Below are 17709 nucleotides of genomic sequence, written 5' to 3'. Positions count from 1 at the left end.
CCATTGAGTAGCTTCAGGATTGACTTCTGCAGTCATTCATGTGTGAAATGTACCTTTCACATGCCTTTTCTTTCCCACTATTATGCAAAGTAATTATTTGGGGCTAAGATCAAATATGAAAAATAATGTAAAAATAAAAACTTTTTGAGGAAATTTTTAAGTGTGAAAAGGGATGTGAATATGTCACCTGGTCTTTAATGCTGTGGTCTGGAAGCTGGGGTTAAATATCCAGGCCTGTTTGTGTACTGAGGGCTATCTGGGACACAGTGGTAACACTGGTGGAGAAGAGATCCCTGCTTGTCTCTTACGAGGCCCACAGTGGACAGAGGAGCCTGGTGGGATACAGTCCACGGGATCGCAGAGTCAGGCATGGCTGAGCCCCCAGGCATGCACGCCCCCGGTGGCTGAGGGCACCGTGGAGCCTGCCTTCCTGCTCTGCCTAACAGGCCGTGTTAGCATGACCTGTTACACAATGGAAGTACAGGGGCGGGGTGGTAATTTCAGCTGAAAGTGTTTTTCCTCTGCCTGTAGTGATCATTGAAGGAAATGAACAAATCACAGGTCCTCAGGAAACCCACTTCATTCCTCAAGTCTGGTGGGGAGCTCCTGTTGGGATTCAGAAGTCATGGGATGACTGTAGCTAGTACCAGACTGCACCTCAGATACTGCTCCAAACTCAGAGAGCTGCTTCCTGGTGAGTTTGCTCTCAGCCTTATTCCGAATCCCCTCTTAGTCTGTGAATCCTGGGAGTGTTCTAGAACCGTCTGTGTTCAATACCCTGTGTCCTCTCTGTCTCATCTCCACCACCACAGGCCTCCCGAGTTTGGTTTGCCACCTACAGGCAATAGCTTCTTGCCTTTGAGATGTGGGCCCTCAGGGTTCCCTGGGCTTCACTCAGCGTTGCCCCTGCCGTGCCTACCACTTGGTTTGAGGTGCCCATTCTGGAGCTCCCCACCCGCCGTCGTGGCCCCCTTCTGAGTGGGAACAAGTAATTAATTCCACACAAAGAAACTCGGCTCTCCTAGAAGAATCCCCGCCTCCCCCTAAACAGCTTCGTGAGTGCAGACATTTAATGTCATTCATCTCTCCCAAGGAAATCCACTCTGGAAACCTTCATTTCAGTCGTCCAGTGAAGCACCTTCGGGGACTTTCCCGTCCAGGGTGCCGTCCTCCCTGCTGCCGTTTGCACTGGGGCGTGTGATAAAAGCCTGGAGTCCCCTCCTCTGACTTCCCACTAATGAAAAAATTCCTCCGCATTCGTATCTAGGGCCTGACACCCAGAGACACAAATCTTCTTTGTGTCCAGCTTATCTCCAGCTGCTGCCATGATAAATAGTGCAGCTCAAGGGAGCCTAGGCAAGCTGTACCCCACAGAGCAAATCACTTGGTTACTGGCCACACAGACAGGGAAGCCAGCTAGGGGAAATGTTTAGGGACCAACTCAGACACACCAGGCTACTTTCCCGTGGGAGGTGCCCGAGGAATCTGTCTGTTTGGGGGTAGGAAACACTGCCAGTGTTTCACTCTTGGAAAAGACAAAAAAGAAAAAAGTCACCCAAAGCCAGAAGCCACCTCACAGCAAACTGCAGCTTTTGTGTTGCGTGTCACCAGTTAACCAGTCTAGCGGCTTCCAGTACCATGGGCTTGGCCACCTTGTGCCTTAAAGCCCTTGGTATTTGCCTCGGAACCTCTCTACACTCCTGTTGTTATGCAACTCCCACCCTTTGAGCTGGTGGGTAAGTACAGCAGGTGGCGCTAGTGGTAGAGAACCTGCCTGCCAATGCAGGAGACACCTAAGAGATGCAGCTTCCCTCCCTGGGTCAGGAAGATCCCCTGGAGGAGGGCATGGCAACCCACTCCAGTGTTCTCGCCTGGAGAATCCCATGGACAGAGGAGCCTGGTGGGCTACAGTCCACAGGGTCTCGAAGAGTGGGACATGACTGAAGTGACTTAGCATGCACATAAATACAGCCACAGGTTCAGCCTGCTTCACGGGCTGACTCATGGCAACTTACAGCATCTCCCTGTGGTTACTGCGGCGTGGTTCCAGTTGGCCCAGGCCAATAGAGGAACGGGAGCTCCACCAGCCCTGCAACTTCAGCCAGGGACTGTACTCCCCCTGCATCCTAAGCCCACAGCCGATTGACCCAATTGCTGGATAGGAAAACTCAGAACAAGCTTGTTCTACCTTCCAGTCACTCTGGTTATCTGGTACACTGTCAACTGTCCTTGCTCAATTAAAATCCTGGGTTCTCTGTGTCACGAGCTGTCAGAAAGTCTTTGCAGCAGACCTGGTCAGTTCTCTGTAGGCTGGGCCAAGGTGTGGTATTTCTAGGAGCTGGGTCTTTTGGAGAGGCTGTGTAGGACAGCTGGAAGGTGACCCCACGTGTGATAAAGCTGAGGGAGGAGGTTGTGCTCATGGGCAGCAGCCCGCCCCTGCCTCTCCCCACACCCCCCTAATCCTTCAGTCAGCGGTTATGTAGGTGGCATAGATGTGACGAGGCTGGGGCCTCTTCTGGAACACCCATGGGAGAAGGTGAGCCTGGTTCTCTGTGCAGTCCTGCCCAACCTAGCTTGCCGACTCCATCTGCCACTACTGCGTCTGTTTCCCAGGGCCCACACTCTAAACTGCTCAGAATTACTGCCGTGTCTTTGTTGAAGAGTGTCCATCCACCTGGTCACCCCCTCTCATCCTTTCTCTGTCCTCTGACTTTGTCAGGCCGTGTTGATTCATCCTTCCTATTTCAGCTCAGGCATCCCTTCCGCTGGGATCCCTGCCCAGACGCCACCCCCAGCCCATCCTCCGCTCCTGGTGGCACCCTGCGCCTTTCTCCATGCAGGCACTTGCCATGTGATCTGAGCCGGAGCTGCCTCCTGCTGGCTCTCTCACAAGTCTCGGGACCCCACAAGGGCAGGGCCTTGTCGCCTTCATCTCTGACTCCTTGGTCCCTGGCACAGCCCCCCACACATCAAGGGAGCTTGATAAAGAGCCTTGAAATGAGCTAAACTCAAATTTGACTCGTCCTCTGATTTGGGAGATTTTATATACATGCGCACATACACACACGGGCTTCCCAGGTGGCTCAGTGGTGAAGAATCCCCCTGCCAATGCAGGAGACGTGGATTCGATCCCTGGGTTGGGAAGATCCCCTGGAGAAAGAAATGGCAGCCCAGCCCAGTATTATTGTTTGGAGAAGCCAATGGAGGGAGAAGCTGAGTGGGCTACAGTCCATGTGGTTGAAGAGTTAGACGTGACTTAGTGACCGAGGACAGGCGCGCACACATCTAGTGCTGAGTGCAGAGGCATAAGCCAGCCCCCTCCTTTCAGCTCCTCCCTCAGGGCCTCGCCCGCAGGTGATTTCCGCACTTGAAATCCACTGCAGGGACGGTTAGGGAGCGGCCGTTTTCAAAGTGGAAATGATGAGTGGACCGGTGTGTCCTCATTTCTCTTCCTCCAAAGGCTTCATCAGTTCTGCCCCCTGGACAGGTGGCACCTCACCATTCAGCCAGCAGAAGCAGGCACATGCGTCCAGCCTGACGTGAGAAGGGTCACACTCCAGCTCTGGTTTTGCAGATCCTCCAGCTGCCCTCAGGTCCAGTTCTTAAAAGTCGTACTTTACTATTCTGGGCTTTCTTACTAACTGATGCTTTATTATATTTCCAAAGCTCCTGTATATTCCAGGAATTGTGCTAATCAGTTTACATTCATTATCTCATTTGTTTTTCTCAATAGCCCTGCAAGGGAAGTCCTCCTAAGCCTGTTCTTTAGGTATAGACAAAACATACTGCAGTCAAAGAATTCACACACATGATCTCATTAATCCTTATATCTTGTGAGGTAGTTATTTCAGCCCCATTTTATAGACGGGTAAACTGAGATTGGGGGCTTCCCCAATGGCTCAGTGACGTGCAGGAGACACAGGAGATGCTGGTTCGATCCCTGGGTCAGGAAGATCCCCTAGAGAAGGGAATGGCTACCCACTCCAGTCTTCTCTCTCGGAAAATCCTGTGGACAGAGGAGCCTGGTGGGCTATGGTCCATGGGTCACAAAGAGTCGGACACTACTGAGTGACTAGCACTTTCACTTAGATTGAGGTAATGACTAAGCAGATTGCCTGAGTCTTACAACTGATAAAAATATAGAGCTAGACATGTAGGCCCAGGATTTTAGATTCCAGGAGCAGACAGCATCACCACCACCACATGGTTCTTCTCTGTTTCCATCACACCAGTCTGATAAAAATTTCCCAGAAATATTCATGGCCCAGAAACATCTTGTTGAGTTGGACCTTCTCCAGGGATGAATGTGATTTCATTAAATACTGAATATTCACGTGGGGTGGGAATTGACAGACCCATTCACCAAATCCCTCATTTTACAAAGAGAAAACAGCAAGGACTACAGTTTTTCAATATTAACCTGTCCTGGCATGGTCTCTGATTTCCCACAATAACTCTATGCAGTAAGACTTATTAACTCCATTTTCTAGATGAGGCTGGCCCGAGGCTAGAGAGTTTCAGCAGCTTGCCCAAAGTCACTCTGCCAGTAAGTGACAGAGCTGATTGGTGCTTCTGGAAAACATCCACTCTGCAGGGTGTTGGTATGAATATGATCTATGAATTGCACTCCAAGCAGGAGTGGAAGAAGTATTTCTACTGCATCTCAAATTGCAGACTCAAGGAAGCCTGGCTCATGCACTAATCCTGTTACTGACCCTGGAGATTAAGCATTCAAATGAGAGATGAGTATTATGAGAGGAATGTTTCGCCTTTTGTAGCTACCATAGCAGTGCTAAAACAACAAAAACTTCAGCTCAGTATCTGATTTCTTGGTGGTTGTCTGACCTCTTGTGGCTGACTTTAGGCATTGCAGTTTCTGGCAACTAGTTTCTCTAAGGGGCAGCTTTTTCATGACAAAAGTAACATACATTTATGAAGTAAGTACTATCTCTTTTGGATAGGTTTGTAAGTTTCCTAAGATCATTCAACAAGTAGTATGTGAAAGGATAAATAAAACAGATGACACCTTTTTTTTTTTAACTAGGAATTCCATAGGAGAGAAAAAATAGAAGGGGAGGAAATCTTTGAAAAAAATGAGAATTCTCCAAAAGTATAGAGAGATTAAAATTTTAATACAATGGCATATAAACCTTCAAACAAGATGAGGAGGAAAAACTCAGACACATTTATAGCAAAATGTAGGGTCCAAAAGAGAAACCACCTTTATCGTTTCCAGAAAAAAAAAGATGGGCTGTAAAGGAGAATCAGGTTGACATCAGACATCTCAATAAGAATCCTAGATACAAAAAATAATGGCTTAATGTTTGATATTGTTGGAAGAAAAGGACACTAAGCCTGTGTATTCAGTTCAATTATCATGTGAATGAGTATAAACACTATTATGAAGTATGTGTGTGCTCAGTCGCTCAGTCATGTCCAACTCTTTACGACTCCCTGGACTGTAACTCACCAGGCTCCTCTGTCCATGGAAATCTTCCAGGCCAGAAAACTGGAGTGGGTTTCCATTTCCAACTCCAAAGGATCTTCTTGACCCATTTGCAGGTGGATTCTTTACTGCTGGGTCACATGGGAAGCCCATTATGAAGCATGTAAGACTGCAAAGATTTATTTCTCAAAGACCATCTTTGAAAACATTCTTGGAGGAAATACTCTAGTAAGAAAAGATGTGAACTCAGAAGAGTTCCATGTGTTTGTAAGTACATAGGAAGTAAGGATGAATAATTGATTCAGTTAATCTTACTGTTACATGAATGATAAAGGACTCAAAAGGAGTAGATAATAATAATTCAGATTTTAGATCAGGAAATGAGATGGGATTAACAAAGGTGACAAAATTATAGAGAAAAGCAAAAATACTGGTTTTTAATAGACTGTGGATAACCATCACCAAAGAAAATTTTAATAGAGCTTTCGAATCAGTAGGGTTAAAGGAGAAAAAAAGAAAACAAATATATAGAAAATGGAAAGAATGGAGTAAGATTTTTCTCTTAGCTCAGGCTTCTGTAATAAAATATTCAATACCATAGGTTGAGGGGGTTAAACAATGCACATTTTACTAGACTTTCTTGCAGGGTGGGAAGTCTGAGGTCAAGGTGCCGGCAGATTCTGTGTCTGGTGAGGATGGCTTCCTGCGGTGCCGACAGCCACCTTCCTGCCACGTCCTCACAAGGCCTTTCCTCGGGGCTTGCAGGTAGAGAGAGCGCTCTGGTGCCTGGGCTTCCTCTTCTTACAAGGGCCCTGAACCTCCTATGAGGCCACCACCTTACCTAAACCCAGTTACTTCCTGAAGGCCCACCTCCAAATACCATCAAACTGTGGGTCAGAGCTTCAACACGTGGCACTGGGAGGCCAAAAACATGCAGCCCATGACAGTGGCAGAAATAAACTCAAATAGAACAGTTTACAATAAATATAAGGGTATCAAACCTACCAAACAAAAGGACAAAAACTTAAATTGGAAAAAATTACATCCAGTAATATTTGTCTATAGAAGACAGGGTTAACACAAAAGATATGAAAAAACTTAAAAGCAAAGGGATGGAAAATTATATATTGAAAAGTATGGATGAAGAGAAAGTCAAGATAGCAATTTAAGTATGATAAAATGTAATTAAAAGCAAAAATTTGAGAAAAAGAGAAACACTTCAAAAAAATGTATTAAGATAAAATAGTTATTAAAAATATATACACCTAAAAATATAACCTCAAAATAGCTGAACTATGAAGATGTCAATATAATATATGTCAATTATTATAATTAGAAAACTAAACTATTATATATTGGGTTAAAATGAGAGACTTTTCTCTTTGATCAAATAGATGAAAAATAAGAACATCTATAAAAATATTTGTCTTATATGGTCTATAATCTTGGTGAAGATAGCTTTAAAATGGATGGAAAAAACAACTCTTTCCTAACGAAATGTTCACATATACCAGGTCATCAATGAAGCCTCAGAATTCAAGTCAAATTATGTTAAATTTAATACTATATAGTTTGCAATCTATACTCAAGTGAAAACTAAAGTACATGTTTGAAAAAAATTACAAACTACTATTCTCTTCGATTACAAATACCTTGACCTGAACAGCAATAAAAACCATGCTAAAATTTGTGGGGTACAGGTCACGTAGTACTATGAGATAAATTCATAGCTTTTAGATGCATTTATTACAAAAAACAATAAATATTGAAGATAAGCCAGATAAGCTGAAAAATGATGATAAAAATCAGTGAAATATAGAATCTAAAAAACAGTAACAAAATTAAAACTAAAAGCTGACTTTAAAAGGACAATTAAGATGCATAAAATTGATTGGTAAAAAGAGTAAGATGCAAATAAAATACATAGTGAAGAAGAAGATATAATGACGGTCACAATGTGTTTTAAAGAATAATAATAGTATTAACTATATGCCAACAATTTAGAAAACTTAGACAAAATTTATAAAATTCCTGGAAAAACAAAGAATGCCAAATTTGGCACGATAATTGAATAAACCGTTGAACATTAAAGATACTGTTTTGACCAAAGTGTTTGTTCGGGTGTTTTCCTAAAAACCCTGATGAACTTTTCGGTAACCCAATATTTAAAGAGTAATAAGAGATGCCCTATCCTTCAGAGCTTCAGACTCACTCTTGTAAAAGTATTAATGAGCTTTTAAACAACACATAGACTTTTCCTTACAAAGCTGTTGTAAAAAAATAGAAAAAGATAAAGATTACTTCACCCACTCTGCATGGTTAGCATAACCATGATTCAACAAATTATAGTTCTGTTTGGTTTACAAGTTTTAATACAAAAATCTTAAATGAAATAAGTTACCAAATCCAACAATTTTTTTAAAATAATGTAAAATAATCAAGTTAAGCAATACAAGCAGGATATAATGTTAAGAATTTAATGTAATTTATAATGGAATAAGGATTAAAGGAATGTGGTAGATATCTCTGTAGATACAGAAGCAAATCACTTAATAAATTTCAAAGCATTTCTGATAAAATTAAAGTAGCCTTCTTAAAGGCTACAACAAACATTGTACATAAATGGAGAAAATGACTAAGCATTTCTTACAATATGGGAGCAACACAAGAATGCTCACATTCTGATTGGTATTTAATGTGTACTGGAGGTCCTAGCCAATCAAGTAAACATAGAAAATAAATAAAATACATTAAGTGTTGAAAGGAAGGAGAACAAAATGCTATCATTTGTAGTTGACAAAATCATTTACATAGAATTTACAGTTTAATTTACAGTAGAATCAACAGATAAACCAGGACATCTAACAAGAGCATAAACAGTTTGCTACTGTCATAGTCTATTAGAAATGTAATAAAATATATGACTTAAAGTTATAACAACTAAAAATAGGAATTAACCTAACAGAATTTACAATACTTCCACATTGAAAATTTATGATTTCATTAAAGAGCAAAAAAGCTGGCATGAATAAATAGAGTAGCATTTTATACATGGGAAAACATCACAAGAATTTCAGTTCTCCCCCAACTGCAAGTTTACTCAAAATTCCAGCAAGATGTTTTGAGAAACTTATTTATTCTAAACTGTATGTGGAGGAATCAAGGTCCACAAATAGCTAAAATGATTTTAAAAAATGAGTTCTTATCCTAACAGACAATTACAAAGCCAGAGTATTAGAACAGTTGTGCTATAAAGAAGAAACCATAAACCATAAACCGGAGGAGGGAAAATGAATTATTAAGCAAGTAGAAATCAGAAAACTACTTCAATATACATGGAAAAATACAAAGTTGGATTCTTACCTCTCACCATGGACAAAGGTGAACCCCAGATTCATCCTTTACTCAACAAATATTCATTGAGCATCTACTAGGAGTGAAGGACTTTTCTAACACTGGATATATGCCACTGAAAAAGGCAAAAGTCCCTGCCGTCATTAAAACCCTTAGTGTAGAAGATAAAAGTATAAGGCCAGTAGACGCTTGGAGTGGGGAAGGGCTTGTAAAACAGGGATCAAAAATCACAAAGCATAAGCAAAAAAGCACTTAATGGGCTTGATTATACCATAATTAAATCTGAGTACACTTTGTGACCCACCCATATAGTCCAGAGGAAGCCTCTTACATGTCCATAAAGAGAGGCTGTTCATTAAAAGTGTTGTCCTAGTAGCAAGGAGTTGGAACCAACTTAGATGTCTGCCTCTAGAGAGATGAGAAAACAAAATGTGATGGATGCATGCTGTGGAATGCCATGCATTAGTTAGAGGCACTGGGTTAGGTGTACACTCAACAGTAAAGAATAGAACTAATCATAATATTGAGTGAAAAAAAAAAGTAATAACAGAATTGGATCAATAGCACTATATCATGTATGTAAATATAAAAGATATACAGTCTCAACCAAATCTGTACATTCTACAAGAGTGCATACGTGTAAGTAAAGTGAAAAAAAGTGTTAGTTGCTTAGCCGTGTCTGACTCTTTGTGACCCCATGTACTGTAGCCCGCCAGGCTCCTCTGTCCATGGAATTCTCCAGGCAAGAATACTGGAGTGGGTAGCCATTTCCTTCTCCAGGGGATCTTCCTGATCCAGGGATTGAACCTGGGTCTCCTGAACATTGCAGGCTGATTCTTTACCATCTGAGTCCCCAGGGAAGCCCATACATACAGGGCATGGTACGGAGCTGGTTCCATCGGAATGGGAATGAGGGATGAAGGGAAGAAAAATGAATGTGTCTTATATGCATGGATCGTGATAATAATGAGTTAAGAGTTAAATAATGTGATTAATTCAACTCTCCATAACTAAATCATTTGGACCCCAGAAGGCAGGGGACTGTTTGAATGTAGGATAGCTCCAGTCGGCTCCAAGTTCTTCCGACATTGAGTTCTTCCTACGTTTGGCTAAAACTGCCCTCCTGTAAACACCCAGCCACTGGTCTGAGTTCTTCTGTCTGGCATCATACCCAGTGAATCTTCTGTTCACCCTCTTTCACAGAACGGCACTGCCAACATTGAAACAGCTGCTGTAGTTTATTGTCTTCCCCCTTCCAGTCCCACATACTCAGATCTTTCAGCTGTTCTTCATATGACCTGTTCAGGGTCTTCTAAGCCTCAGGGAAATATGCAATGACATCCATAACCACTATTAAATGTGGCTTCCTCATTTGAGAAATATGGCTGAAATTCCACCAGGGATCAAGCTTCTCGTAAGGTGCTATGCATAGATGCTCAGGAAGAAAGGAAATCACTTCTATGAGAGTTATAATGGAAAGATTTTGAAGTAATAATCATGTTCTCCTTGATTTTGAGATGTATAGAGTTCAAACAAATCTTTGCTATCCAGAATGAGTGACCACATTTCATATATATTGATTTATTCAGGAAATTGCCACTGACCATGTTTTCTGTGCCAAGGATTGCTGCGGTCCCAGATAACTGGAACATGCTTCTTTGTACCATGCAGAATGAATCAAAGGCCCGGGGCCGAACCCTGGAGAGCAGGTTTGCTTCTGGTGTCCTTTACTGAGCCAACCAGAAGGATGCTGATGTGGTTCCTACAGTTCCCTTCTTCTCTCCTATGGTTTGCTGTGACCCAGGAAGTCAGAATGGCTCATGTTTTGGGGTTCCAACCACAATATCTATTCTTGTTTCCCAGAATTCCAAGTTCCTCTCTTTAATAACTTTAAAAGGTAAGGTCAGTGGGGCGAAATGAATCACTAAGGTTTGAAGATGGATCAGAGAATGGGCATAGCATGTGGTACATTCCACACTAAGCAGGTCTTAATTTCAAATGTGAACTAGCAGGAAAATACAAAGGGCCTGAGAACCAAGGTTGCCAAACCCTTCGGGAATGGGCTCCTAGTCAGTAATGTCTCGAAATGGGGTACAGTTTTGTGCGGCATGCATTTCTATGTGCTGTGGAGGATTCATGGGGAGACTCAACCACACTTTAAAGCCTAGTCAGAAACAGGAAACACACCTTCAAAATCCCCACATGTGTCACAATGCAGAACCACATTGGTGCTGTTGAAGTGGTTAGTGCATAAATGAAATGAGGCAGAATCAAAGAGGAAGTGTCTCCAGGGCAATGTTTGGAAGGGATTGAGATCATAAAGGAGGCGGGTTGCCCAGGCTCGGGGGAGAAGGGTGAATGAGTAGGTCTGGGCTCCCCCCATCACCAAGACCAGCATGGGCAGGTGCAGAGACTGCATGGGCTGTTTTGGGGGTCTGAGGTCCGGTATACAGGTCCATCACTCAGGAGCCCCCCAACGCCACTTGCCTCAGCCAGCCTCAGCAGGGAGGCTGGGGCGTTGTCTGTCCTCTGCCCAGCCACTTGTTTTTTAGATGAAGGAACAGAGACCTAGAAAGAGGAAGAGGTTTGTCTGCAGTCACATTGTCATGACTGGAACTCAGGCTCCAAAGTAGACACCAGCACTCTCTTCTCTCCCCTCTGGTCACCTGGTTGAAAGATGACCAGACGTCAACTGGTAGCACCTTTAACAAGTCAAAGAGAATAGGTTCAGGCAGTCGTATTCCAAGAAAGACCAGTGGGAGGGGGAATGGCGTTTTGAAGCTCCTCGTTTTGTATGCATGGGAGGCAGGGCAAGGGGACTGATTTCTCTGAGGCTGATGAACAAAGCATCTTCAGTCACTCAGACCAGGAGAGTCTAAATTGTCCCCTAGAGTTTGATCTTCCAGACCCACACCTGCAGGAGAAGCAGGATCGCTGGCGAGACCTGTCACCCATCTCTTCTATAAGTGCTTCATCCAGTCTCCATACCTTCAAGGCAGGACATCCACATAGTCACTGCCACTGTTCTCTGGGGAGAAAAGGAGATCAGCCGTGAGGCTCCACACCCAGGAGTCACCCTGACCAATACCTCTCGTGGGAAAGAAGCGCTCTGCCCAGGCACAGGGCGGTCTTGATGCCACATCAGAGTGGCATCTTCAAGGGCTGGGGTACCACAGGGAGCTCTCCTGGCAAAATAGGGGGCCTGTTTATAAGTCAAGTATCAGAGTTTCCAGCACCAGACGCCTCCACTCAGCAGCAGAGAACCTGTGCTTCCCTGAGAGTGGGAACACCTGAGGCTTGTTCTGAGGCGGCCACGGGGACGGGGCAGAAGATGCTCAGAGGAAGTTCCTTCCCCCTTGATGGCTGAGGATTTGGGAGCTCGTCCTGCCAAGGCTGCCTGAGCTTGGACAACTGGTGTGGCGAGACTCTCGCTCAATTCTTGGAATGAACTCCAAAGAGTTCTCCTCTTGGGATTTGTGGTTATTTTACTATCCCTGAGACAAATACTGCCGCCGCCCTCAAGCACCCCGAGCAGCTCATCAGGGTTTGCCTAAGGACTGCAGCACAGGTACATTCCTAGGTTGCTCCTCAGCCCCACTTTAATTCTTTGTATTTTTATTTTTTTCTGTAAGTTATGGTAGAAAATGGCCATGGGACCACATCTGCAGCAACTATAGCAAGCAAATCTGTGACAGGGTACACACTCCTCTGCCTAGGGCAGGGGGACAGAGAAACAATGGGAGTGGAGGGCTGTTTTCTTATAATTAAAAAAATGTGCCTAGTCTTGGGGAGGCGAGAAGCTTGCTCGGGGAGTCTAAAGGGCAGCTTGTCTGTAGGCAGAGTTCAGTGGGTGTGGGGTGACTGCAGACTTCCCGGAACCCTCGGTTCCCCCTCCCCGTGCTCCCTAGCTAGCACGTTGCTCCCATTGAGTCACCTGCCCACTGAGGACTGAAGTCCCTTGAATGGAGCTCTGACCATACATCCCCCCTTGAGAAAACAGGGTTAAACTGTAAATGTCTCAGGAAGTCTGAGCTAAGTTCCAACTATGTTGTGACTGACAGATACTAGATTCTTTTCTGCGAACAGATTTCAAGGGGTGTACACAAGAGTAGCTGCTTGGGATAGGACCTGGATCCTGTGCACTCAGATTTACTGATCCTCTGCAGTCTCATTTCCCACCATGGCTTAATAACTCTTGGGGTGTATCTGAAATAATTAGCCCCTGCTCCCTGCTAAGGCGCTCCAATCGTGTCTGACTCTGTGCGACCCCTTGGACTGTAGCCTGCCAGGCTCCTCTGTCCACGGGATTCTCCAGGCAAGAATACTGGAGTGGGTTGTCATGCCCTCCTCCATGGGATCTTACAGACCTGGGGATCAAACCCACATCTCTTATGTCTCCTGCAGTGGCAGGCGGGTTATTTACCACTAGCACCACCAGAGACGCCCAGTTTGTCCACTAACACTACATAAATCAATGCTTAGCAAATATTGAACAAAATGTAACAGGATGAGGCTTGGAGAAGGAAGTTGAAGCAATTTTCTCAGTTGAAAATTCTGCTTTTTGGCCATCTATTCCCAAATATGTGATTGGCACAAGGTCACAGGGTGAGTTTGAAGTAGGCTCATGGAATGCCCAGGAACCCCTCCTCTCTCTGGGCTGCCCGAGCACAGAGCGCTCTGTGCATTTGCCACCACCAGAAGCATGAAGGCTCTGCTCCCCAAGATAGAAAATGCTGTTTGCAGGATGAAGCTTTTTAGAGCTAACATCATAGAAAGGAGCGGTTATCTGTATGGATTCTACCCAGTAGGGCGGTAGTAGAAGTGGGACTAAGGCTCTTGTCTGGCCCCCCTAGGAAAGTTTTTACCATAAATACCATCCAACTCTATCGTCGATCTTCTCCATCTCAGGGAGGATCTGGTTCTCTTTATTGGCTTTACAAGGTGAAACACCAGTCCTTGATTTGGCTTTTCAAACTTGGAGATCAGTTCCTTTAGGTTTGGAAAGATCTCTCGTTTAACACCTTCCACGGTCTGCAAAAATGCAAGAAGAAGAGCACTCATCACCAGGCAACTATGTGTGAGAGGTGACACTTCTCACAACAGTGGTTTTCAGGGCTGCCTCTGAGCCGTGAACTGGAAACATGTGGCTGGCATCTCATGTGTGGGAGCGCACACCACACACAAAACACAGAAACCTTCCCTTTAACAACAGAGCTCTGGCTTGAGCTACTGTGAGTTAAGACGATTAACAATCAAGGGTCCCCACCTCAGTCTGCAGTATTGAGTGAGTTCCCACCCATGGCAATTTGGGGGCAGCTCTTGTAGGTACCCTGTGGAGGGTAAACCCTCTATGAGCTTATGTGAGTGTGTAAGTGACTAATGCCTGAGGACTTCAATGGGAAATGCAAAATATGTAAATTCTATACTTGATGGTGGTTCAGGGTTAGGAACTGGTGCTGTCCCTGCATGGTCCTGGGTTCAATCCCTGATCAAGGAATTAAGATCTCGTAAGCCACATAGCCAAAAAAAAAAAAAAAAACCCACAAAAGCCTACATACTAGAATTCAGAACCTCCGTGAGAGGAAAATAAGACCAAAATGTCCGGATTTAAATTGAAAATGGAAATGTCAGCATGATTCAGGTAAAATTATGAACAGTTGTTTTCTGTTTACCAGCTATAAGCAAAGTACAACTTCCTAGTCATTTAAAAAAAAAAATGCTTTCACTTTTTTTTTTGATGTGGACCATTTTTAAAGTTTTTATTGGATTTGTTACAGTATTGCGTCTGTTTTATGTTTTGGTCTTTGACCATGAAGCATACGGGATTTTAGTTCCTCAACCAGGGGTCACACCTGCACCGCCTGCGTTGGAAGGCAATGTCTTAACCACCTGACCTCCTGGGAAGCCCCTCTACTATAATCTCACAGAAATAATTTAAAAACACAAAAGCTTCCTCAGTTCTTATGTAGTTGTGTCTCTTGATGATCACTGTGGTTCTCAGAGGGCCAAGGTGTTGGTCTGCAGAGAGGGGTGGTGATGGGAAAGCTCTGGGACCTGCAATGTGTCAACCTCCATGACAGAGACTCAGGCTGAGGCGGAAGTCAGCTCCACGAAAGGCTGTTGCGTCAGCCCAAGGCAGCATCTAGCACCAGCCCTAAAGTAGAGCTGCTTCTCGTGAAACACCCCTGTGTCTGTTATAACAGATGCGGATGACTCTCTGTTTTGTCCAGACAAGAGACAAAATGGGGTGTTAAGGAATTATCCAGAATTTACCAAAATATGCACAACAAAGAAATAAATGTTTTAAAATGAGTTGCTTTAAAAGTTTCAAAACTGTTCTTTAAATTTCCATGTATATCCTTCAGCTGCACCCCAAAGGTTAACATTTTATTGTATTTGCCTTTCATCCTCTCACTTTCCAAATATACAAATCTACATATATTTATCCTTTTTTTTAAAAAAAATATATGGAAGTTACTGACATGATATCCCTTTAACCTAAATACTTCCTACTTCCTAAAAAGCAAGAATATTACATAACCAGACTAAAAATGAGGAAGTTAATCTTGATGTGATACTGTTTACTAATCTATAGATCTTATTCAAAAATTTGTAAGTTGCCTCAACAATGTCCTTTGTTTCAAAGAAAAAATTATATGTGTGTGTGTGTATCTGGGGATCACTGTATATTCAAATCTCAGATAGTCACAGGGCACATTAGCATATCAAAGATTCTGAGAATTCTTGAAGTAAAAAATCTGCTTAACCATTTTGCAAGTATTTCAGAAAGATTATTTCCGATTATATACTACTTATGGTAGTAATTAAAGATTCAATGACATTCATTATACTCTACTTGCTGCCAGAGAAGTAACTTCGAAAGAAGAAAGGTTTTTCTGCTCAGCGCTCAGTAAACCAGACGCATTAACAAAATCCCCCAAATTGCCAGTTGACTGACGCTTCCTTTTGTATTTTCATCCAGGTATGGCACACCCCCCGACTCCCTAACATTCGGAGCTCTCCCCGTCTTCCCTTTGCACCCGGCCTATCGTTTAGTCTTCTGATTTGACAGCAGTCTTAGATAGGGTTCAGGTTGGTGTATTTGCCCCTGGAGGAACTCTGTGCCTCACATTTATGAAAACAGCCTTGTTTGTTTTTTTACAAAAAAAATTGAACCCAACTCTAGTGTGTCCCTATTTCTCTTAAAGGAAGACCGGGTTAACTGCTGATCTGACTCCAACCTACACAGTGCTTCCCAATGTAGAATGCCTCCACATGGCCACATCTCAGAGATGTTTTTAGGTTCTTCTCCCCCAGCTTTTGTTGTTTTTGTTACAGGAGTTCTTATATGTCCTTACCTGTATGTTGTAATACCCATGTTGCTCTTTGAAGATTCGGTATGTGTAGACAAAATTTTTAAACCTGTGGAAAGATGACTCTGTGAATCACAATGTTCTTATATGCAAATCCAGGTAACATCTATCACTGTATTTTGTGTGCAATGCCTTTGTCATTCTTGAATCCCTATAACAAACTGATCATTTCAGGCTTTCTCATCTGTGGGAATTTGAAAGAGAGGTTTTTTTATTCTGATGGAAATCTGGGCTGTAGCAAAGGGAATAAGGAGAGAAAATTTAGAATTTTCATTGTCTTGGTATTTCTCTCTAATTTTTTCACTTAGCACTTACTTGAAACACTATGCAAAATACCATTGAGCCATTCCTGTGTTGTTTATTAATTGAAATGTCATTGATCTCATTACAGACAGTTAATGTAACTAAAATAGAGAAGGTTAGGAATTAAGTGCAAGGAAGTGATGTGTTGGGCTCTTATTCTTCATTGGACCAGGAGCCACTAGATGAGTAATCTATCTAGAATTTAGATAACAGACCCAACTGAACAATTTCCAGAGCAAGAAATAGCATACATTACAATATTTCTTCAATTCCCAGATGCCATCAATTGTAGGATACCATATCAATTTAATAACGGCTTTTGAGGAGAAAAAAATGCATCCCTTAAATGCCTCTCTCAGTTGTTACCTATGTTCTGATTCCCAAGAAATATTAAAATGTAAAAAATGAGGATCAAAAACATTAACATGAGGTTCAAATGATCTGATTCATCGCTCCTCACCCCTTCACTTGCACCCACGCCAAGGAATCAGATGACTCATCTTTCAACTGAATTGGGAAGGCAGATAGCTACTTACAGTTCATTGCCAATTGTCTGGAGGCTTTAACTGACTTCAAATCCCAATCCTTTTTGTGGTGTTTCCTGAGGCCAGAATAAGCTAGTGGGTGTCTCTGAATGACATAAGCAACAAAACCTTTTACATGAATCCTTGTCTATAAGTGACATATTAAAGTATTCCACTGCTTGGGAAGAGGTCCCACAAATATCTTTTCACAGATATCTTATTCAAATCAGGATCCAAACAAGGTTCATACACTGCTTTTGGTTGATCACATGATTTCTTGAAACTCATTTATTATATGGCCTAAATTACATTCTTAAATAAATGACTTTATTTTTAATTAATTGTATTATCAGTCTAAGAAAGTATTTACTAGAGGAGTTTGAAAGAATAAAACAAAAGGAGGTTCTGTGTTAATTAGTCCAAAAGCCATATACTAACTATCAAGTTAGAAAGACAGACATTGCTCAGATATAGTCTTACTCTTTGCAAAGCACTTTTAATGAAATAACAAACCAAATTGCAGCAAAACTTTAGAAGAAATTGATTTATTGACCTTGTAATACCAATATGCATTTATTTTGAAATGTTTATCCAAAAAAAAGCACTGTAAGAGATTACAGAGCAGTGAGGTTAGTATCTACTTCATATGGCTGCAATATTATTAGTGTTAGTTGCTCAGTCATGTCCAGCTCTTTGCAACCCCGTGGAC

At 42.7% G+C, this 17709-nt stretch overlaps 1 protein-coding gene across 2 annotated transcripts in view; it reads right to left on the bottom strand.

Moving 5' to 3' along the window:
* Window positions 1-5113: 5113 nt before the first annotated feature.
* SH2D1B (SH2 domain containing 1B) overlaps window positions 5114-17709 on the bottom strand; it is a 30659-nt gene continuing 18063 nt past the window's right edge. The window contains exons 2-4 of one of the 2 annotated variants that reach the window (XM_043450803.1): window positions 16159-16222; window positions 13666-13831; window positions 5114-11828 (exon numbers count right to left, since the gene is read on the bottom strand). In XM_043450803.1, coding sequence (XP_043306738.1) covers window positions 11791-11828; window positions 13666-13831; window positions 16159-16222 — 268 coding nt within the window. In that variant the 3' untranslated portion in view covers window positions 5114-11790. The remainder of the gene's footprint in view (window positions 11829-13665; window positions 13832-16158; window positions 16223-17709) is intronic. The other variant, XM_043450809.1, reaches the window with a different exon arrangement.

The sequence above is a fragment of the Cervus canadensis genome, chromosome 2 (assembly GCF_019320065.1).
Source record: "Cervus canadensis isolate Bull #8, Minnesota chromosome 2, ASM1932006v1, whole genome shotgun sequence".
Classification (NCBI taxonomy): Eukaryota; Metazoa; Chordata; class Mammalia; order Artiodactyla; family Cervidae; genus Cervus; species Cervus canadensis.
This window is presented reverse-complemented; position numbering and strand designations above follow the sequence as displayed.